The sequence below is a fragment of the Schistocerca cancellata genome, chromosome 2 (genome assembly GCF_023864275.1).
Source record: "Schistocerca cancellata isolate TAMUIC-IGC-003103 chromosome 2, iqSchCanc2.1, whole genome shotgun sequence".
Lineage (NCBI taxonomy): Eukaryota > Metazoa > Arthropoda > Insecta > Orthoptera > Acrididae > Schistocerca > Schistocerca cancellata.
The window spans coordinates 267,696,702-267,721,452 of NC_064627.1; the positions used below are offsets into that span (position 1 = coordinate 267,696,702).

The 24,751-nt window shown below is 41.5% G+C and overlaps 1 protein-coding gene across 1 annotated transcript in view; it reads right to left on the minus strand.

The window, feature by feature from the left end:
- The window catches only part of LOC126145105 (lysozyme-like), a 120,711-nt gene that overhangs the window by 46,757 nt on the left and 49,203 nt on the right, over window positions 1-24,751 (minus strand). The window contains exon 2 of the mRNA XM_049915533.1: window positions 3,499-3,681. Within this exon, the coding sequence (XP_049771490.1) occupies window positions 3,499-3,681 (183 nt within the window). The remainder of the gene's footprint in view (window positions 1-3,498; window positions 3,682-24,751) is intronic.

Below are 24,751 nucleotides of genomic sequence, written 5' to 3' on the forward strand. Positions count from 1 at the left end.
GAAGTTGACTCTTCAAATAATGAAGTGCACAGCTAGCGCACATCCCGAAACTCAAGGGTGCACCTCACGCTGCCTGTAATCGTGATGTGATTGAGGTGCTACGTCAGCGGAGTGTTAATGTATGGTGTGGTATTGTATGACAACATCATTGGCCCATATTTCATTGACTGCAATAAGAAAGATGGATAATTTTGCCCCTTCTTGAGCTGTATCTTACTTGAACCGGTCCACCTCTTAATATGTCAAATAATGCGGTATCAGAATGATGGATGTCCTGCGCATAATGTTTATTGTTGCGAAATTACAACTAGAGGTACAATTAGTGGTAACACACTTGGTTTCACGTTTCTGAACCTCATAAGTTCTGAAATATGTGGCTTGCAAAGGATAGCAACGGCGTCACAGTTTCGGACGTAACACATCGCATGTACTCGTAATATTGTGCTCAAAGCAGGGGTTGCCTGCACTGGCGCCTGTATCCTGCCATAACCATACCAATATCACCACGGCACGCTCTACCTTTTGTGTAAAAGTGTCTTCTAATCTGGTCTGCTGAACTGCTTTCATACTGTAACGTAATTCACAAACGTTGCCACGTTAAAACCTATTTTCTTGTGGCTTGTTACATTTGCCGTGATCTAGTCGATATGCCGGCCTTCAGTAATGAAGCAAAAAAATAGATATTTTAATTTATAATGAATGTCACAGAAATGCAACCGCAGCTGTGACACTGTATGCTGAACGCTATCCAGATCGCCGGTGTTCGTCACGTCGAACCATTGACAACACCTGCAAGATAGTCACGGAAAGAGGATGGTTCAAATGGTTCAAATGGCTCTGAGCACTATGGGACTTAACAGCTATGGTCATCAGTCCCCTAGAACTACTTAAACCTAACTAACGTAAGGACATCACACAACACCTAGGCATCACGAGGCAGAGAAAATCCCTGACTCCGCCGGGAATCGAACCCGGGAACCCGGGCGTGGGAAGCGAGAACGCTACCGCACGACCACGAGCTGCGGCCAACGGAAAGAGGAATCTGGGCCCCCACATAAAGTCGATGTACAACGCCGGCGACTGGCAACTGATACAAAATTGCTGTTCTGGCTGCTGTATCCCGCAATCCGCAGGTGGGTGTACGAGAAGTTCCACGAGGTGTAGGAATAAGCCACAGCAGTGTGTGTGTGTGTGTGTGTGTGTGTGTGTGTGTGTGTGTGCGCAGAATCTTGCATCGGCATCGGTTTCATCCGATTCATATCTCACTGCACCAAGAACTGTACGTTAATGACTTTGAATCCCGCGTTGCATTCTGTCGTTTTGCACTTCAGCAGTTGCAAGGTAATCCAATATTCCTAAGCAATACGTTGTTTACGGACGAGGCTTCATTTGCAAATCATGGTAACGTGAATCTGCGCAACATGCACTACTGGTCCGTGCAAAATCCCCACTGGATTCGCCAAGTTGCTCATCAACGACAGTTGAGTGTCAATGTTTGGTGCGATATCATTGCTAACTGTATTGTAGGTCCCTATTTTTACCGTGGAACATTGACTGGACAGCGATATTTCTTCAACACACACTACCGCTCCTCATGGAGGATCTAGGATTGGAAACTCGTCTATCAACGTGGTTCCAACAGGATGGATGTACCGCACACAATGCAAAAGTTGCCAGAGACGTTCTAGAAGCGACATTTCCAAACAGGTGGATGGGGCGGGGAAATACTGTGCGATGGCCGGCATGGTCCCCAGACTTGACGCCATTAGACTTCTTTCTCTGGGGCGCAGTGAGAGAGGGTGTATTAAGAACCCCCAACGACAGTAGAGGATACGCAACATCGTATTACTGTAACATGTGCGGCAATATCTGTAGAAACTCTGCAATCTGTGCAACATTCTCTCGTTACCCGTCTGCAAACGTGTATTGATGCAAACGGACGGCACTTCGAACATATGTTGACGTGACACAGTTTCATTGGTAAAGATGTGGGTGTATTTTCTATGCTGGATGTAATGCACAAAACTACAGTTTATGTGGACAGCAGGGCACTAATAAATGTGTTTAACAAAGTGAATTCAAGTGTGTTATCTCTAATTGTAGCTATAGTTGTCATTTCGCTAGAATAAACATACATTTACAATTTGAAAAACGTAACTCTGTGTTGGACGTGTTACTTGTTCATTTTTGTGGATTGTGCATCTTCACATTGTGTGAGCCCCTGACACAGACAGCGTGAGGTGCACGCTCGAGTCTCAGGACGTGCCCTAGCTGTGCGCTTTATTAATTTCACGCATCAACTTCGCTTCGCAATTTCTCGGGATGTTATTGATGTATTGCGATGCAACCAACGCTATTATTTTTGTGATTTTTCATGCTATTGATTGCATACGAAATAATGGGGGTTGCCCATTTAAAAATACACAAGTTTGTCTTGAAAATAGCATTTGTTTACGTTTTAAAATTTTCCACAGTATTTGGTTTCCTACGCCCCTGCCGTACGTTCATGCTGGTGAAAACCGTTTTTGAAAATCTATTGTTCGAGAAATGTTTGAGGTGGGTAAGTTAGGTGAGACACCCTGTATATATATATATATATATATATAGGTGTTCCCAAAAGAACAGACGCCGTTTTTGATCTTGCAGCCACTATGAATCTAGAAACAAAGGAATTAAAGACATGAGCTACCAGTGTGCACTGATTTGTATCAATGGGGCAAGTCGAAAATTTGTGATGTACCAGAAGTCAAACCGGGGTCTCATGCTTACTAGGCAGATGCTCTGACCATTATGCCACCCGGTCACAGTCAGGTTGTGGTAAACATTGACTACGCTGGCGTGCCTCCTGTCAGACACAAATGTTCAACTTAAACCACACACTACTGATACGCCGCAGCTCTTTAGCGTCGTAAGTAGGGCATCTCGCCGATTCCCGTAGTACTTCGAGCTTGGTGTGCATCAGCAGGCATCACTGGCCGTCATTGCCTTAGTTATATATGTGGTGTCTGTTGTTTCAGAGGAGTCAGCACATCTGCCTAGTAAGCAGGAGCCTGTGTTCGAATCCTGGTCTGACACAAATTTTCAACTTGCCCCATTGGTATACATCAGTGTCCACTGGCAGCTAATGACTAATTCACTTTTGCGTCTTGACTGTTGGTTAATTACAGGAATCAAAAGAGGGCAGCATCAGTCCGAAGTAGTCGTGTTTATTGCAAGCTTCGAATACTCAATGCATATGATTACCCACTGTGCACAATTACCCAGCTCTCCCTTAAATGTTGCGATTAGTTTAGTCTCTCGCTTTTTCAAAGAAAGAATGTTATGAATCCAATTCACAACGTTTTCAGGCAATAGTTTACTATAGAAGGAAGCTAGCAAGGAATATAAGCGTCTAATGTCCCGTCGATATAGAGTTCATTAGAGATTGTCCCACAGCAAGAGTTAGCAATACTGGAAATGGCGACCGTGCCAGGAGCAGGAGAGCAGGAGAGCACTGACCATCGTTGAGGAGCCGCGCGTCGGCCGGCAGCGTGGGCGCGCCGGCGTCCAGCCAGTAGTGGCGAGTGATGCGGAACAGTCCGCAGGCGCCGTCGTCGCAGCCCAGCGAGCGGTTGCACCGCGACGCCGCCTCGCAGATGCAGCCGTAGCACGAGTCGTACCGCAGCCGCGACTCCCCGCCCTCTGCCGGCAACACCACACAACACTACGCTAACGAGCTTTCATCATCATCGATATTTATAAAATGTTCACGTTGGAATATTAACATATGTGTTTCAGTATCGATGTTCAAGTGTTTAAAAATCATAACATCGATACTAAAGACAAAACATCGACTTTCGATATCGGCAAAAAAACCAGCGTCAATATTTTCGCCTTTTCAGTGTACCCTTTTTCCGAACAAGTCACACAACGACACCAGTGTAGCATTTACTGCGTATCAAACTTGACCGTGGCAGGGATGAGGGAGCGACATTTGTGGACGAACCAAGGCAGGAACATTCCCTATTGTAACAACGCATTGTTTGCTTGCCTTTCGTGGTTCATTCAGTTCAAACAATGCAAGAGAAAAAAACTAGTTGCACTAAGTGTTAAAGAGCTAATGTGCTGCTTTCGTCATGGGAGGTGCCACCTTACCAAAGTCAATGCTGCCCATAGACTACTGCCCCTATAAAATTTTACTACTCCCCCAAAATCACAGATTGTCTCGCATTTCGTATCCATTTCTCCTCCTCCACCCTTCTACTTTAACAGTTAATCAAATTTTCCCATCTTTTACAACAGCAACACATACTCCTCTCTTACATCTCTCTCAAACTTTAGTCTTAACACATTACAGTCTACTCCACTTTCTGACCTGCTGGTAGAAGAGCAGCAAGATTTCCACTGTCGGGCTACAGTGCAGAAGAAAGCCATTCCTTCAGCTGAAGAACGGTACACGTACGTTATTGCTACTGGACGTGTCTAACGTCACTGGGACCTTCCATGTGCAGATTGCAACTACTACTGAAAGATGGCGTGTTTATATAGCTTATCACTAGGTTTCCAAACTTGAGAAAGGCAGAGTGGCACCACGAACTGTCGGGGAGGACATTACTGGATGATGATGATGACTATTATTATTATTATTATTATTATTATTATTATTGACTTTTTTTCTCAGACTTAAGTCTGGTTAAAAATGGAACGTGACGCGGACCTCGGTCAAGCGTGACTTCCTTGTAGCTGTATGGTATATGTTATATTGCATTTAGGAACTTTCGGGTAATTGAACATGTATCAATAATTACAGATTTTTGTAGTTGTATATATATGTTTGGATGTAGCTGTATTGCATTGATGTACTGGTGAATATTGTGAGGTACGACTCCTGTAGTTGATAGTATAATTGGGATAATGTCGACTTTATCCTGATGCCACATGTCCTTGACTTCCTCAGCCAGTTGGATGTATTTTTCAATTTTTTCTCCTGTTTTCTTCTGTATATTTGTTGTGTTGGGTATGGATATTTCAATTAGTTGTGTTAATTTCTTCTTTTTATTGGTGAGTATGATGTCAGGTTTGTTATGTGGTGTTGTTTTATCTGTTAAAATGGTTCTGTTCCAGTATAATTTGTATTCATCATTCTCCAGTACATTTTGTGGTGCATACTTGTATGTGGGAACGTGTTGTTTTATTAGTTTATGTTTTATGGCAAGTTGTTGATGTATTATTTTTGCTACATTGTCATGTCTTCTGGGGTATTCTGTATTTGCTAGTATTGTACATCCGCTTGTGATGTGATCTACTGTTTCTATTTGTTGTTTGCAAAGTCTGCATTTATCTGTTGTGGTATTGGGATCTTTAATAATATGCTTGCTGTAATATCTGGTGTTTATTGTTTGATCCTGTATTGCGATCATGAATCCTTCCGTCTCACTGTATATATTGCCTTTTCTTAGCCATGTGTTGGATGCGTCTTGATCGATGTGTGGCTGTGTTAGATGATACGGGTGCTTGCCGTGTAGTGTTTTCTTTTTCCAATTTACTTTCTTTGTATCTGTTGATGTTATGTGATCTAAAGGGTTGTAGAAGTGGTTATGAAATTGCAATGGTGTAGCTGATGTATTTATATGAGTGATTGCTTTGTGTATTTTGCTAGTTTCTGCTCGTTCTAGAAAGAATTTTCTTAAATTGTCTACCTGTCCATAACGTAGGTTTTTTATATCTATAAATCCCCTTCCACCTTCCTTTCTGCTTAATGTGAATCTTTCTGTTGCTGAATGTATGTGATGTATTCTATATTTGTGGCATTGTGATCGTGTAAGTGTATTGAGTGCTTCTAGGTCTGTGTCACTCCATTTCACTACTCCAAATGAGTAGGTCAATACTGGTATAGCATAAGTATTTATAGCTTTTGTCTTGTTTCTTGCTGTCAATTCTGTTTTCAGTATTTTTGTTAGTCTTTGTCTATATTTTTCTTTTAGTTCTTCTTTAATATTTGTATTATCTATTCCTATTTTTTGTCTGTATCCTAGGTATTTATAGGCATCTGTTTTTTCCATCGCTTCTATGTAGTCGCTGTGGTTATCCAATATGTAATCTTCTTGTTTAGTGTGTTTGCCCTTAACTATGCTATTTTTCTTAATTTGTCTGTTCCAAAAGCCATATTTATATCATTGCTGAATACTTCTGTTATCTTTAGTAATTGGTTGAGTTGTTGATTTGTTGCTGCCAGTAGTTTTAGATCATCCATGTATAGCAAATGTGTGATTTTGTGTGGGTATGTTCCAGTAATATTGTATCCATAATTTGTATTATTTAGCATGTTGGATAGTGGGTTCAGAGCAAGACAGAACCAGAAAGGACTTAATGAGTCTCCTTGGTATATTCCACGCTTAATCTGTATTGGCTGTGATGTGATGTTATCTGAATTTGTTTGGATATTAAGTGTGGTTTTCCAGTTTTTCATTGCTGTGTTTAGAAACTGTATCAATTTAGGATCTACTTTGTATATTTCCAAAATCTGCAGTAACCATGAGTGGGGTACACTATCAAAGGCTTTTTGGTAATCAATGTATGCGTAGTGTAGGGACCTTTGTTTAGTTTTAGCTTGATATGTCACCTCTGTATCTATTATCAGTTGCTCTTTACATCCTCGTGCTCCTTTGCAGCAGCCTTTTTGTTCTTCATTTATAATTTTGTTCTGTGTTGTATGTGTCATTAATTTCTGTGTGATGACTGAAGTTAATATTTTGTATATTGTTGGTAGGCATGTTATGGGGCGATATTTAGCTGGGTTTGCTGTGTCTGCTTGATCTTTAGGTTTCAGATAGGTTATTCCATGTGCAAGTGTATCAGGGAATGTGTATGGGTCTGCAATGTAACTGTTAAATAACTTAGTTAGATGTGAATGTGTTGAGGTGAACTTCTTTAGCCAGTAATTTGCTATTTTATCATTTCCAGGGGCTTTCCAATTGTGTGTAGAATTAATTGCTCGGGTGACTTCATGTTGCAAAATTATCACTTCAGGCATTTGTGGTATCATCTTGTATGTGTCTGTTTCTGCTTGTATCCACCATGCATGCCTGTTATGTTGTACCGGGTTTGACCATATGCTGCTCCAGAAGTGTTTCATGTCTGTTATGTTTGGTGGATTGTCTATTTTAATGTGTGTGTTATCCATTGTTTGGTAAAATCTCTTTTGGTTTGTGTTGAATGTTTGGTTTTGTTTCCTTCTATTTTCACTTTTTTTTGTATCTTCTAAGTCGTTTGGCCAATGCTTGCAATTTCTGCTTTTTTTCATCTAATTGCTCTATTGCTTCTTGTTGTGAGATTTTACCTAACCTTTTTCGTTTTTTGTCTGATATTTCATTTCTTATAAATTGTGTTAGCTGTCCGATGTCTTTTCTCAGTTTTTCTATTCTGATCTGTAACCTGTGTTGCCATGCTGGTTTTGTGGGTTTCTTCTGTGTGTTGGTTTGTTCTGATCTCTGCCTAGTGTGTATATTTAGTGTAGTGAGTGCTCCTATATAAACCAGTAGTTGTAACTCTTCCATAGTTGTGTTTTCATTTATTTTCTTGTGTATGATTGTGTTGATAGTTTTTATTGTTGTTTCGACTTGTGGGTTATTTGGTGGTCTATGCAAGAATGGTCTAATGTCTGTATTTGTGTCTTTGTATTCTATATATGTCAGCTGAAATTTCTCTTCTATATCTAACATGTGTCTCTCTTCGTGTCCTATTTGTGCTTGTTCTGGTGGCTGTCTTAAGATTTCGTTTTCCTCTGATTGTTTAATTGATGCGTGTTGGTCTTTGTTTGTTTGCTCTGGGATGTTTGAGTCCATTACTGTGTTTTCTTCTTCTTCTGATTGCACATTATTTTGTTCCAGTATTTGTTGTACTTGTTGTTTGATGTTTTCTAATTCTGACTGGGGTATCCTGTTATTTTTGATTATTACACGGATCTGATCAGCTAGTCGTTGTTCTGTTAAAAATTTTAATTCCGGGTATCTGGTAATAAATGTTGTGTATACTTGTGATCTGTATCCAGTTGTGTTGGTTCCTAGGTTTGTTGCTTGGTAATAACAGAACATGAGGTGTCGATTAACTTCATCTGACCATCTCATCCTCTGTCTTTGTTTTCCTTCTAGGGTGGTTGCAGGAAGCATATCCTGCAAAACACCTCTATTCGGATTTAAATCATTTTCCAGTTGGCTAGCAGTGTCGTCACCATTGTGGGCGGGCATAGGGTTCAAGCGTCGTCCCCGACCATGACGGCGCTTGTCCGAGGCTTCTTTAGTTCTGTCCTGAACCAACTAATCACACTAAAAGAGGGGTTAGCCCTATTAGTGGTTTGTTCTTTTCGTCGCCTTTTACGACTGGCAGAACATAATAATAATAATAATAATAATAATAATAATAATAATAATAATAATAATAATAATAATAATAATAATGATAATATATTATTATTATTATTATTATTATTATTATTATTGGTTTGTGGGGCGCTCAACTGCGTGGTTATCAGCGCCCGTACAAATTCCCAACGTTTGCTCAGTCCAATCCCGCCACTTTCATGAATGATGACGAAATGATAAGGACAACACAAAGACCCAGTCATCTCGAGGCAGGTGAAAATCCCTGACCCCACTGGGAATAGAACCAGGGACCCCATGCTCGGGAAGCGAGAACGCGACCGCGAGACCACGAGCTGCGCACGACATTATTGGAAACTGGGTGAAAATCTAGAGTTGCCATGAATTCTTTACCTATGACACCACACCACAGACTACAGAGACTTCCAATCTTTTTAAGCAAAGTAAAATGGGAAATTAAGGGGTATTCTGTGGTGTTCAGCTATGGATCTCTCTTACTTTTGGCCGTCACGTCGATGCCGAGGTATCCGTAGCCGACCTGCCGAAATATCACAATATGCAGCGATACTCTATATCCACACCTCTACAACACCTAAAAGCATGGCGTGGAAAGCTATTTAATACTACAGGACTGATTTGGTTATTATATGGGGACAACAATGATAAGACCAGTGTACAAAATGGCATATTCTAACAGGACAATGCAAGACCCAACAATGTAGTTCAGATTAAAAACACTATTAGGAATATAAGATCCTCGATTAGCCTTCCCAGCCCATAGGTTTGTCACACGTAGATCATCTCTGTGATGTAATGGGAAGATGTGTACTTTCAAACCAGCGTTATTCAGCAGACTTTATCAACTAGTACTGCATGTGCTTTAGGCATCGCTAAAAATTTCTCATCACTACATTCGGGAGCTGTTTGCTTTCATGCTTTCATGCTTCAACGAATACCTATGTTTAGTCGTCCTCCTGTGAATTACAGCTCGTATGTTGATGGAAAAAAATGAAAGATTAATCGTTTAATAGATACTACGTGATGAATATCTCCACATATATTCATAAACATAAGAATGTTGCATCATGGTGTAACACTCTCCAAGTTTATAAGCGTATGAGGATAGTGACATTAAATTTCAAGGTGAACAACTATCAGTGAGAAGATTTGCCGTTGATGTTGATATCGTTTGCAAAAGTGACTTACAGCACCTGTTGACTGGAATGATCACTCTAATGACCACAGAACATGAACTGATGAGTGTAGGATAAGCAGCCAACATCGTGAGAGCTCCACCATCTCTCCCCCTCAGGAGGAAGGGAATACAGTAATTTCAGCTATTATCAAGAAGGCTCCACTATCTTTCCTAAGGAAGAATGGATGTCTTGTCTATGGCCATCCGCCAACCAATTCTGCTACCAGCCATACACTCGCGACCAGCAGGTTGCCGCGCTGCAGTCATCAGCCAGAATCGTCCCATGTGCCAGTGGTCTAGCAACCGGCAGCACGTGCACTGTATGTACGCAAACTTTCTAGACAACAAACAACATATGCTGGGTTGTTATCCACAGTATCTGCTGCAGCCATCACAATAGGCACCGGCCTCACTACCAGCAGAGTGAGCCTCAATGACTGGCGCTGTAATTAAGTCACATGCTCCATGTGAATATCCACCTGCCTGCCTGGCAACGACCCTAGAACGCATCATTTGCTAACACTATGGGCTTATGCTGGCCATCGCTAGTAGGCGAAGCGAAATGTAGTGTGAGGAGGGCTATGCGAGAGGCGTTCAATGAATTCGAAAGTAAAGTTCTATGTACTGACATGGCAGAAAATCCTAAGAAATTTTGGTCTTATGTCAAAGCGGTAGATGGATCAAAACAAAATGTCCAGACAGGATGACAGACTAAAGGCCGAAATACTAAATGTCTTTTTCCAAAGTTGTTTCACAGAGGAAGACTGTACTGCAGTTCCTTCTCTAAATTGTCGCACAGATGACAAAATGGTAGACATCGAAATAGACGACAGAGGGATAGAGAAACAATTAAAATCGTTCAAAAGAGGAAAGGCCTCTGGACCTGATGGGATACCAGTTCGATTTTACACAGAATACGCGAAGGAACTTGCCCCCCCTTCTTGCAGCGGTGTACCGTAGGTCTCTAGAAGAGCGTAGCGTTCCAAAGGATTGGAAAAGGGCACAGGTCATCCCCGTTTTCAAGAAGGGACGTCGAACAGATGTGCAGAACTATAGACCTATACCTCTAACGTCGATCAGTTGTAGAATTTTGGAACACGTATTGTGTTCGAGTATAATGACTTTTCTGGAGACTAGAAATCTACTCTGTAGGAATCAGCATGGGTTTCGAAAAAGACGGTCATGTGAAACCCAGCTCGCGCTATTCGTCCACGAGACTCAGAGGGCCATAGACACGGGTTCACAGGTAGATGCCGTGTTTCTTGACTTCCGCAAAGCGTTCGATACAGTTCTCCACAGTCGTTTAATGAACAAAGTAAGAGCATATGGACTATCAGAACAATTGTGTGATTGGATTGAGGAGTTCCTAGATAACAGGACGCAGCATGTCATTCTCAATGGAGAGAAGTCTTCCGAAGTAAGAGTGATTTCAGGTGTGCCGCAGGGGAGTGTCATAGGACCGTTGCTATTCACAATATACATAAATGACCTAGTGGATGACATCGGAAGTTCACTGAGGCTTTTTGCAGATGATGCTATGGTGTATCGAGAGGTTGTAACAATGGAAAATTGTACTGAAATGCAGGAGGATCTGCAGCGAATTGACGCATGGTGCAGGGAATGGCAATTGAATCTCAATGTAGACAAGTTTAATGTGCTGCGAATACATAGAAAGATAGATCCTTTATCATTTAGCTAAAAAATAGTAGGTCAGCAGCTGTAAGCAGTTAATACCATAAATTGTCTGGGAGTACGCATTAGGAGTGATTTAAAATGGAATGATCATATAATGTTGATCGTCGGTAAAGCAGATGCCAGACAGATTCATTGGAAGAATCCTAAGGAAATGCAATCCGAAAACAAAGGAAGTAGGTTACAGTACGCTTGTTCGCCCACTGCTTGAATACTGCTCATCAGTGTGGGATCTGTACCAGATAGGGTTGATAGAAGAGATAGAGAGGATCCAACGGAGAGCAGCGCGCTTCGTTACAGGATCTTTTAGTAATCGCGAAAGCGTTACGGAAATGATAGATAAACTCCAGTGGAAGACTCTGCAGGAGAGACGCTCAGTAGCTCGGTACGGGCTTTTGTCGAAGTTTCGAGAACATACCTTCACCGAAGAGTCAAGCAGTATATTGCTCCCTCCTACGTATATCTCGCGAAGAGACCATGAGAATAAAATCAGAGAGATTAGAGACCACACAGAGGCATACCGACAATCCTTCTTTCCACGAACAATACGAGACTGGAATAGAAGGGAGAACTGATAGAGGTACTCAAGGTACCCTCCACCACACACCGTCAGGTGGCTTGCGGAGTATGGATGCAGATGTAGGCTATCCATCATAGCACAAGCATTCGCTCAGCATACGCTCTGTGCCCACAGTGGCTCAGCTCACCCTTTCAGCCACGCTCACACTCCGGACTCTCACGCCATATACACCCATTGGCTTATCAGTTGGCGCACGAGCACAGCTCACTGTAGTATCCATCCAACAGCATTTCCTGTGCTGAACCAGTCACCAGTCAGGGCTTGTGGATTTCAATGGAGTTACAAGGGTTGACTGAAAAGTAATGCCTCCACATTGGCAGCATTGGTATGCGGCAGGTATTGGCTTGTTCCATAGCCTCTTTTCTACATCTCCAATTGGTGGGAAGCCTTAGCATTGAACGGTTGTGTTGTTACAGTGTGAAGTATGGAACCCTGCGCAGACGTTCGACCAATACGATCTAAGCAATGTGCAGTCATTGAATTCTTGACAGCACAAGGTGTCACCCCAAAGGAGATTCATCAGAGGAAGAAAGCAGTTTATGGTTATTGTGTTGATGTTAGTACTGTGCGTCGTTGGCCGAGTAAGTTTAAAGATGTTGAGGCGGGAACATCTGACCTGCGGGACAAACAAAGAGTTGACGTCCTGTGACAGCAACCACCGAGTTTCACAAGCAAAATGTTGACAGATTGATTCAAGACGATCGTCGTATCACTCAGTGAGATATTGCAAGCACAATCGGCATTCCACGATCTGCGGGGACATATTTATGCTTCTGATGAAGACATTGAGAGAACTGTGATACTGTGGTTGCGGAAACAGAGTGTCGACTTCTTCCGTGACGGCTTCAGAAAACTTTCTCATCGTTGGCAGAAATGTATCCAATTGGCTGGTGATTTGGTGGAAAAGTGAATATTGGTATTAAAGATCACGGTCTAAGGATTATTTCTGCGTTTTATTTATTAGTATATTCCCATCCAAACCGAATTAACGAAGGCGGAGGCATTACTTTTCATTCAACCCTCGTACTTGCCAAGTGTTGTATCTTCCTGCAACTGACGACAAACTGAAGTGCCAATTCTCCAGCTATTGGACAATAGCCTGATTATGTTTCCTTCAGATCTTGTATATTTAAAATGTTGTACTACTCCTAATGAAAAGTTACTTGTTCTTTATGTATTTGGGAGCCAGTTATGCATCGTACACCAGTCACAACAGAAGGCTTAGTGAAGTTTCCTCATGGTTATTAGGAATGGAGTTATGTCACTGTTGTGATTACTGGGTACATGGTTATATGTAATAAGACTGGTTACAACAACGAGAATAAACAAACGAAACACCGAAGTGTGGAGGAGCAGCGAGTTATGAAATCAGACACAGGAGAACTTTGTTTCTAAATGCAGGACTAAGTGGTGGAATGCTGCCACATTAGAAGCAAAATAACGGACTATGCAAGGATAGCAATAGGAAGTAGACGAGCACAGGCAAAAAGAGCAGTCATCACCAAAATAAGTCTACTAGTAACGTAGAAATTTCTGAGACTGTACGGTATTTCTGGATCAAGGTAATCTATGGAAGTTAATCGTGAATGTAGGAAAACCAGAAACGAACAGAACTGAAGCTTGAGAGATGTACTGCTGCGCTATAGAACAGTCTTGAAAAATTAAGTGGATCTATAATGAATGGGCTCTCCGCAGAATTGGCGACAAAAGGAAAAAAATTGAAGAAGGAATAGAAGAAATTGGGGCAAGCGATCTATTTTGAAAACTAATTTATTCACAACCGATGTAGTTTCTGGAAGGAAGATCCATAGATATACATGCCCTGCCTCGGAAAATTGTTTAAAATTTATCAGCGGGTTATTTAGAATATTCTACCAAAGTTTTGTTTCATTATCTCAATTCCAAAGGTCAGGGCAGCATTGTCTCAATGCGTGTGCGTGCAGCACTTCCCATTCAGTTTAGTGTAGCGAGTAGTTATGTGCAAGTCAGCTTACTTGGTGCAAGACTACGCTGGACTTGCGGTATGTTTTGGAGAGCGACAGGAGACTATGAGTTAGCGCCCCAATAGCAATCACTTTAACTAGTAAATCTTCCACTTGACTCCCTGCCCCATGCATCTACTGAACTGATTTTTCCGTTGAACTGTGTTTTTTATTGATCGCCTGCATAAGAGGTTATTATAATCAGAATCTAAATGAACTTTAATGCTAAATAGTATTAATGGAATGGTGGCCCTGTCACTATTTTAGTTACTTGTGGACAGATGATTGATATATCAACACAGGACTGACCTTTTATAAAATTTGTGGCATAAGTTAATTGATTAAAAGTTTAACAAAAGTCCATGTTAAGCGTGATTAAAAAATAGAACAACAACTGATGGCAGCACAAATATGCAACAGACAGTTAACACTTCCCTAGGTGACGGCTGATCACTGAACTGTTTACTCGGGCTGAAAACATGTATAAAGCAATCTGAAATTATCTAATACTGAACAGACTTTGATGTATTTATTCTGCACGGAAGTTATACTACGATGATGATGAGACCAAGTGGCGAGATTGTGATCCTTTTTGCCCTAAGAAGCCGGCGCAGCAATACAACACTCCTTTTCTCTACGTGTGGCGCTTTCTCAGGTGACAGTTGTGGTTCAAGTGTCTGCAGAGCAGAGATGCTCTGTGCCTGTAATTCCCTATCACAGCCACGAAATTTGCAAAGTCACGGCTGGCTGGCGGTTGTTAGACAGATCGCAATTACTCTCTAATGGAGCCCTAAAATCTCGGCAGATCCCAGCGGGACACTCTCGTTCGCCAGTCATTCCATGGACCAATCTGACTCACCCGTACAGCAGTGCGCACAAGGAGATCGAATGTCAAGGCACCAGACCTGCCAAGAGTAAGACTGCCCTTGGCACAGTGAGCTGTCAAAAATGACAGACATCTAAACTGTAATTACAACTAAGTCCTCACCACAGACTCTGCAGTAAAGACCAGTGTTAGTGTGCACACTTAGGACATCTGTCCAAAGTGCACCCCACAACAGTCAAGACCAGACCCACTACTGACCGAGGTCTGAATCAGCAGATCCAGACCCACTCCAGATCGGGGTCCGAATCGGAAGACCCACAACCACTCCAGACCATAGCCTGAATCGAAATACCAGGTTTCTCCTCCCCTCACTTCCCATCAAACCTCATTGAACTCTTAAAACCACTTCTGCAACCACCCTCACTAGGGTTTCATGCCATCACAAGACTCCATGACCTCCTTGTCTCCCCTCTAACTCTTCTGCTCTACTCATCGCCCAGTCCTAATCAAAGGTAACAATATTATTCTTTTTTCAGGAGACGTGGCCAATCCCTGACTTGCAGATTCCCATGCAGAGAGAAGACATTGTGCTCCTGATTTCTTTTTCAAACGATCGCTTTAGGCAGCTTGTTATTTTGAGTTTTCGTATAGCTCTAAAGTGAACAACACATATATCATGGAGATCACTATCTGGATTTCCTGAACGTTATTACGTGCCCAACCAGGGGGCCCAGCTAAGTTAAAAGACGTGTTTTTGGGCCGCAGCTAAACTACGAGAGGCGTTTTTGGGTCCCAACGTATATCATTTCAGAGCCACTATAAATGTTGCGTTCCTTCTAAAGTTGTTTTGAAGGTCTAAGGCTTCTCGAAAAACTCTGCAGGCTGAGAGACAACAACACTTGACGGCTTCCTCGATAGTGGCTGCTCCATGGTGAACATAGAAACTCGCGAATTTTTATGGCCGCCGTCTCTGTTCACAAAGACGGCCATAATGAATTGGCTGGGCGACCTAGATTTCTCTCACGCCCCAGCCCCTGCTGTAGCAAGAGGCACCTAGCGGGCAGGGTCAGGTAGGCCGTTTTTCCGCCTCTTCGGCCAAATGCGTTGTCTGCACACCGGTGGGAGAAATTTTTTGTGCCCAGCATTCTGTTGCCAGTAAATGCTCGAGACGATTTTTCGCCTAATAGCTGCACGTGGCTTTTAAGTCCCAAACATCCAATGCAAGATTTACTGTTAAATGGCCAAACTGCCAGTTTGTTCTCAACTCCAGAAGAAATACTATTCCAAATAGACCAACCATAAAGATCTTGCCTGCATTAACAATGTACGCGCTTCCATCATTGTCTCCTCATGCTGATACCTCCCTGTCGTCTCACAAACACTACGTCCTGGGTGGAGAATAGTGAGAGAGTGATTCGTCCTCTCTCATGTGTTGTGTTCATATAGTAGAACTTGACCAAAGCGAAACTTGTGTAATACGGAAATCTGCTCAAACTGTACAAGGATTTCAGTCCAGCTCCATTCACTACACTTTCATTTGCTAATATTTTTGTATAAAGCGGAACATGCCTGACGCAGAACTGAACGCGAATATCAATACTTATAATTCATTGTCTAATGCGGAAAGGGGGCTTGTACAATACTACCGTATTAAAATATACATCAGTGTTATTTACAACTCCATGACGACGATCTTTTAACACAAAGACCGTAAAGCCCTGACAATGCTGTTAAGCTGCGCAAAACCACGCCACTGCGGGTGTTGACATCAAAACGCTCCGCTCTCTCCAATAACTAACTAGCTACGCGCAGAGTCGGTACTTCAGAGGGAAATAGTTCACTCGTGAGTTCTGTTTGTCGACGTTTCTAGTTTTCCATTATTACTGCGCGCGCAGGCTCACACTGGAACATCGTTGTGCACCTACGAACACTCAGCTGCAATCTGTGCAGTGAAAGATATGAGTTGTTCCGTTAAACAATGGTTTTCCCATCAAGGTCAAGCATTCCAAAGAAATGCTCTACCTGCATTATTTTCTGCCAGTTTCAGTTGACTAGTAGCACTTTAAGTGATAACGTGATGTCGAAAAAAGAAACTGTGTCGCTAACAGTTGCCTAAAAGATTAAGGTAGTCGAGGCAAGTAAGACGAATTCAGTGTGCGCGAAATAATGTTGCGCTTCAAATGCGGTAAAACACAAGTTTGTGAAACTTTCAAAAACAAGGGTATGATACGGGACGAATGGATGACGGGGAACCGGCAAATGAAAAGAAAAACGAGGTAGACAGGAAATGGAGAAATTGACGAGACAGCGTTGGGATGGTTTTTGAGTGCTCGGGCAAAAAACATAACTTTGTCTGGGCCTACGTTGTAGAGTGAGGCTCAAAGTCGCTAAAGAGCTTGGAAATAAGGAGTTTAAGGCATCCACAAGACGGTTCAAGAATTTGAAAGCTAGGCACATCATCTTGTGGAATGAAGCGTGTGAGGAAGTTAAGAATGTGCATGAAAGTGTAGCAACAGAATGGGAGGTAATACCGCTCAACGTAATTGCGAATTATGACCAGAAAGACGTGTTCAGTACCGTTGAAATGGAACTGTTTTATCGCGCTCTGCCTTCAGAATCTCCAGCAATTAGAGGTGAAAACGACACCGACAGAAGAATGTCCACGGAATGACTCACTGTATTGTTGTGTGGAAACATGTTAGGTGAAATGGAGAAGCAACTAACGATTTTTTAAGGCTGCAAAAGGTTGTTTCACGAACATAATACGCCAATAATCTGCCAGGAAGTTTCATATCAGCACCCACTCCACTGCAGTGTGAAAATTTCATTCTGGAAACATCCCCCAGGCTGCGGCTAAGCCATGTCCCCGCAATAGCCGGCCGAAGTGGCCGAGCGGTTCTAGGCGCTACAGTCTGGAACCGTGCGACCGCTACGGTCGCAGGTTCGAATCCAGCCTCGGGCATGGGTGTATGTGATGTCCTTAGGTTAGTTAGGTTTAAATAGTTCTAAGTTCTAGGGGACTGATGACCACAGAAGTTAAGTTCCATAGTGCTCAGAGCCATTTGAAACACTTTTTTCTCCGCAATATCCTCTCTTCCGGAAGTGCTAGTCCGCAAGGTCTGCAGGAGAATTTCTGTGAAGTTTGAAAGGTAGGAGACGAGGTACTGGCGGGATTAAAGCTGTGAGGACGGATCTTGAGTCGTGCTTGGATAGCTCTGTTGGTAGAGCACTTGCCCGCGAAAGGCAAAGGTCCCGGGTTCGAGTCTCGGTCCAGCACACAGTTTTAATCTGCCAGGAAGTTTCATATACGTCACTAAGCTTCCGGTCACATGGCAAAGCAATAAAAAGAAGTGACTGGTGAGTGATCCTACGGAAGAATGACGGGGCTCTTTCAACTCCCAAATGAAAAACGGAAACCAAGTTCTCTGTTACCTAGACAGTGCAACTTGCCACCCGGAAGTCAAGTTATCAAACGTGAAATTCCCCTGGTTTCCGTCAGGTTCTCAAAATCCATGGACCAGGGGGTTACTTATACATTGAAGTCCGATTGTAGGCAGTTAGTGGCTATATACACATTCAAGTCCCATTATAGTGAGTTATTGGCAGTGTCTCTTATTTTTAGTGTTGAAGAAACAAAGTAAATTTGCTCTTTCATGTCAATTTCTGTCCTGGATGCAGTGAAGTACGTATATTAACTTGGCATTAAGGGAAAAATGCCTAAAACTGTTACCAAGTGCTTCAACAAAGCGGGGTTTGGAGGTCAAGAACAAAACACTTCTTTGGCCAACGAAGTTCAACAAAATGCAGCAGCAATTGCTGAATCATTTAAAATGTGGAACATTTCATGTAGTGCAGGTGGCTATATTTGAAGTGATTGCTTTCTGTCAACTCATTCCAGTTTTACTTCAGCAACAATTTTAATAGAAATCCGCAACGTAGAAGATCATGAAGAAACAAAGGAAGAAGAGGAGCATGAGGATGACCCTAGAAAAATTAATACGCCTGATGAAGCTATTGTATGCAATTCTCCCAAGCTGTTGAAACTATTCTACTACTGTCTAAAAACAGTTTTGAGCAGGAATGTTGCGAAAAAAGTGAAATGTAGAGCAAATAAATAAGGAAATAATGTACAAGTAAATACAACGATAAACGAATTTAAAATTGAAGTAAAAATAGAGAAATTTCGTATTTATCAGTTAGGGTAATAGTCTACTGTTCTGTTTTACAGTATTCAGTAAATAAACATGTGCTGCGCAGGAGTGCAGGTACGTAAATACGAACATAATTACTTTTGTGCACGATACCTGACAAGTTTTATGCAGCCTAATGATTTTTGTGTAATCCCATGCAATCCCGTTTTGAGCAAGTTTTACTTTATTACGATAAAACCTCTTTCGCGGTTTGCAACAGTAAACAGTAGTAACGGGTGGGAATCGACGACAGTCTTATGAAAATTCGAATACGAAGAAAGATGATAAGAAAATAATAGGGCGTGGAGGTGACACCTACATTTCCGCTAGTAGCGTTGGCATTAAACGAAAGACATTTTCAGCTGTGTCATCGTGTTGACAAAAAAAAAAGTGTGACTGGCAAGTAAGTGGTGTTCAGCAAGAAGAGTTCTTTGACAGTTTCTATGGAGATCAACGCAAAGCACTACGAAATTCTGTTTTAAGTGAACGAATAGTGAAGAAATATAGTACCGGTACGTCTTACAAGAAGCTGACGGTCAATCATAGGCGGTTCAAAAAAACTACCTGCGAATATTTTCTGTGTATTTCTAGCACTATGTCGTACTTATGTATTAAGCCTGTAAATGTCAAAGACTACGAATCGTACAATGAAAAAAAAAACTAGTTAACAATTCGTTTCAGGAGAGAAGGGTCACACATGATAATCGCTCTCGCGAAACAACAGATTCCGTTTGGGAAACGGTAAGAGAGTACTCATGCACAAGTCCGAATCAACAAAGTGATTACTACGAACACAACTCGTCTGAGATATTGTGAGAACCCAACTCTGAATTTTAAATTATTGTATGGTCTTGCATCAAAGAGATTCTTTAAATTGCAGGTGAAAACTTTGAAACGAGTTATGTAATCTATTTTAAGTATTTCAAGCTCAGCTGTGACTACAACTTCAAACAACCTAGAAGAGATGTCTGACTTTCACACTGCTTCTGAAAATAAATTTGTAGCCAATAAAAAACGACCCTTGCTTCGCAGAGTTCTCATGGCACAAAACGAATGCTGAAACAAACCTTACACTAATGTGACTCAACACATCTTTTGATTAAGTCTGAGTTCTCGTGAAACCTATCTGTATATGAACTGAATGTGCCCAGTCAATTTTTCGGAGCCCGTTACGGTTATATGCTTTCAATGTCCATATACATAATCATGTTTCCTCATTTATGTACTGTTTCATGGAAATGCAGGCTAAAAAGAATCCCAAGACTGTTTTACTGTTCACACACAATGTTCTAGAAATCGAATTTAAAGACTTTCCATACGTCAAGCATATTGATCTGCCGCGCCATGCTTGTGGTGGTTAGAATACGCACTCTTAAGTAGTGTCATTTTCTTCATTGATAGGCCGAGTGTTTCGAGTGGAAGTTACTCATCTTTTCCCTTACTTGAGGACATTCCTTTGGGTAATGTGATAAGACCTCTGGTCTGATTAAAGAAAAAGTGAAGAAATGAATCAATCTTACAGCAGATTCCTGTCCATTAGCAATGGTGATGTGCTGAAGTAATCCAGCGCTCTTTATTGTTCTTATAGACAGAAGTTTAATGGAGCTGTGATAAGAAGTTTTTGACCGACATATCTTTAAGAAATCTATCGCCAAGGGAACCGTGTTAAATTCTGAACTATACAGGGTTATTACAAATGATTGAAGCGATTTCACAGCTTTACAATAACTTTATTATTTGAGATATTTTCACAATGCTTTGCACACACATACAAAAACTCAAAAAGTTTTTTTAGGCATTCACAAATGTTCGATATGTGCCCCTTTAGTGATTCGGCAGACATCAAGCTGATAATCAAGTTCCTCCCACACTCGGCGCAGCATGTCCCTATCAATGAGTTCGAAAGCATCGTTGATGCGAGCTCGCAGTTCTGGCACGTTTCTTGGTAGAGGAGGTTTAAACACTGAATCTTTCACATAACCCCACAGAAGGAAATCGCATGGGGTTAAGTCGGGAGAGCGTGGAGGCCATGACATGAATTGCTGATCATGATCTCCACCACGACCCATCCATCGGTTTTCCAATCTCCTGTTTAAGAAATACCGAACATCATGATGGAAGTGCGGTGGAGCACCATCCTGTTGACCGTCGGCTGTGGTACGTTTAGCTCCCTGCTTGCTTTATTCGTCGACTTCCGCGGGCTACGCGTGAAACTTGCCCGCACGCGTTCAACCGTTTCTTCGCTCACTGCAGGCCGACCCGTTGATTTCCCCTTACAGATGCATTCAGAAGCTTTAAACTGCGCTTACCATCGCCGAATGGAGTTAGCAGTTGGTGGATCTTTGTTGAACTTCGTCCTGAAGTGTCGTTGCACTGTTATGACTGACTGATGTGAGTGCATTTCAAGCACGACATACGCTTTCTCGGCTCCTGTCGCCATTTTGTCTCACTGTGCTCTCGAGCGCTCTGGCGGCAGAAACCTGAAGTGCGGCTTCAGCCGAACAAAACTTTATGAGTTTTTCTACGTATCTGTAGTGTGTCATGACCACATGTCAATGAATGGAGCTACAGTGAATTTACGAAATCGCTTCAATCATTTGTAATAGCCCTGTATTGTTCTTAAATACAAAGCAGATAGATCGGTACTAGGTTCACTAACGTAAAAATGTCCGTATACATCATTCCTATTTTGGAAGCAAAAATATAATAACGGAGTATTGAAAACAGGCTATCAACAGAGACGTTTAATCTAGTGAAGCCAGAAAAAGAAAAGTACATGAATGATGAAAGTAGTCCGTGGTTACAGAATATGCTTTAAGACAGTCACCAGCAAAGAGGCGTTATTTAGAAAATAGACATTCATGCAGGGCAGGAAGGAGGAGAAGGATCTTCACTAACTAGAAACTATACCAGAGAAATTGTCCCTCATAATGTATGGACCACAGAACAAAACAATGATAAACTCAGTGCATACTACCAAAGAAAAATCTCACCTGGTAACCTACAGAAACCTAAAAAATGTTAACCATGACGCTCTTCAAAAGGATTGCTCAGACATCCCTTGGCATGATATAAGCAATGAACCGACTTTAGACGGAAAAATTCGGGAATTATGTCGCAAAATTATTACACTGTATGATAAACATGCTCCTCAACGCACTGTCAAGGTAATGAGAGCTCCCGCTCCGTGGCTCACCACTGCATTACGCCAGTTAATGAATAAACGTGATGCTGCACATAGGGCCTTCAAGCGTAACCCAACTCCCGAGGCGTACGAAGCTTATAGGAAACTCCGAAATAGAACCAAGCAAAGCGTGAGGAATGCCAAAATCAGACATGCCCGCTCTGTCGTATGCGGTATTACAAAACCTGCTGCACTGTGGAAAAAGCTGCGCAGTTTCGGTATAGGGAAGCGAAGATCTGACGCTGTTTATCAAGCGTCTGCAGAAGAATTCAATGATTTCTTCTCAACAGCTATAAACTGCCACGCAGCGACAAATTACCAGCCCCAAGATATCAATCTCTCGAGAGACAAGTTTTACCTAAAACATGTAACTACTGGCACAGTACACAAGGCAATTATGAGAATCTCTTCCGAGGCAGTAGGAAATGATGGAGTGAGCATTGGCATGATTAAGAACGTCGTAGACACTATTTCTCCAGTTATCACAGACATCTTCAACCTGTCTCTTGTCAGTAGTACATATCCTACTGAGTGGAAGCAAAGTTTAATTCAACCTATACCCAAGACTGACAACCCTAAGTCGCCAGGTGATTACAGGCCGATCAGCATACTACCTGCAATATCTAAAGCCCTAGAATACATCGTCCATGAACAGCTGACGGATTACCTCAAAACTCATAACATCCACAACAAATATCAGTCAGGCTTTCGAAAGCACCATAGTACAGCAACTGCATTAATCAAAGTAACTGATGACATTAAACATGCTATGGACAGACGTGAAGCTACCATCCTAACACTGCTTGACTTTAGCAAGGCTTTTGATACAGTTGACTTTGATATATTACTAATTAAAATGAAACAGCTGAATTTCTCAAACAGCGCTATACACTGGTTCGACAGCTACCTCAAAAACAGAAGTCAACAAGTCATTTGTGGGTCGGAAAAGTCATCATGGAAAAACGTGCGCTCTGGAGTTCCCCAAGGCTCCGTCCTTGGTCCATTACTCTTCTCACTGTACATTAATGATATTTCTTCAGTGATTCACTCCTGCAACTACCATCTATATGCCGACGACATCCAACTGTACATAAGTGCAAGCCCCAAGAACATTGCTGACGCAGTAGCGAGTATGAACGCAGATCTTTGCTCTGTTTCTCGATGGGCACAGAACCTAGGTCTGAAACTAAACCCCAAGAAATCCCAGGTCATACTTATATCTCATCCAAAGTTAATCAGTCGGTACTTTCGCGAAACAGTCCCCCAAATACTCCTCAATGGTACCCAACTACCATACCAAAAAACAGTAAAAGACCTTGGAATAATCTTGGATGAACACCTAAACTGGGAAGAACAAACAGTCACAGCTTGCCGGAAATCGCTCTCCTCCCTACATGCAATTCAAAAATTTAGAAAAATATTTCCAACCCATGTTAAACAAAAATTAGTCCAAACACTAGTCTTGCCTAATCTTTACTACTGTGATGTAGTTCAACACGGCACAAATAGTGAAAATTCGAGATGCCTCGAGCTAGTGATGAATGCTTGCGTTAGATACGTATGCAATATACGGTTGTATGATCATATCAGTCCTTCATACTCCCAGCTAGGTTGGATACGCCCACATAAGGCACGCGATCTCCACACGATGTGCTTACTTCAACGATTTCTTAGCCACTGGTGCCCCCAATACTTATCTTCTCACATTAAACACCTATCATCATTCCACAACCGCAATACCAGATCGGATACATCTAGCATCTTGGCTGTACCTTTACATAACACAAAATCTTTCTCTGTGTCATTCTCCATCTCAGCCATACGACTATGGAACGCGCTCCCCTGTGATCTGCGTCTTATCCAGAACCACTTAACATTCAAGAGGGAACTCAAGACTTACATATTAGGGACGGTATAGCCACCATTGTCGTGCCCCTCTCATCTTTTTCTTTCTCCTCTCCATCATAGCTTCGAATTTTACCATTCTATTTCTCCTCCTCTAACTTATCTACCTTTTCTATATCTCTTTCACCCCATTCTATCGTCTTATGTCTCTGCTTGATGAGAATAACTCACAAGCTGCAAGAATATAACGAGAAAATTCCCAACTAGCAATAGGACTGACATTCATAAAAGAAAAAATGTGTTCACTTTCCTATACATAGTCATTACTATTATTATTCTTGATTATTATAATTACTTTTTGATTGTTATAATTATCATTGTAGTACTTTTATAATCTCTAATTTTTTCTGTAACATTAATACTGTATAACATGTTATATGTCCTTAATGTTCTGTAGAAACTGAAATTTGTTGAATCTGAGTATGCCTGGTTAGGTGTAAGAGAGGGCCTGAAGGCCCTAATCTTGCCAGGTAAAATAAATGCATAAATAAATAAATAAATAAATAAATAAACAGTGATATTTTTTGTGTAGTTTTAGTTTATCAGTTTAATTTGTTATTTTATTTTTGTACCTTTCTGAGGGTTCCCTAATCGTAGGAACTATTAAGAATAATATGACTTACGTTTTACTGAGTTCTGATGGTTAAAATAAATGTTTATAACATTAAAAACATAGGTTAAAATATCTAGTATTATGGAAAGATTTACTTAAAAGAGCTACACATCCCCTTAAAATAAACTTGTATATTAAAGTCAGGTTGTTATTTAAATGTATTAGAAGTAAGTATTTAAACAGTCCTTTCTCAATTTTCCTCCATCGTTTTCAAGCATATCACTTCA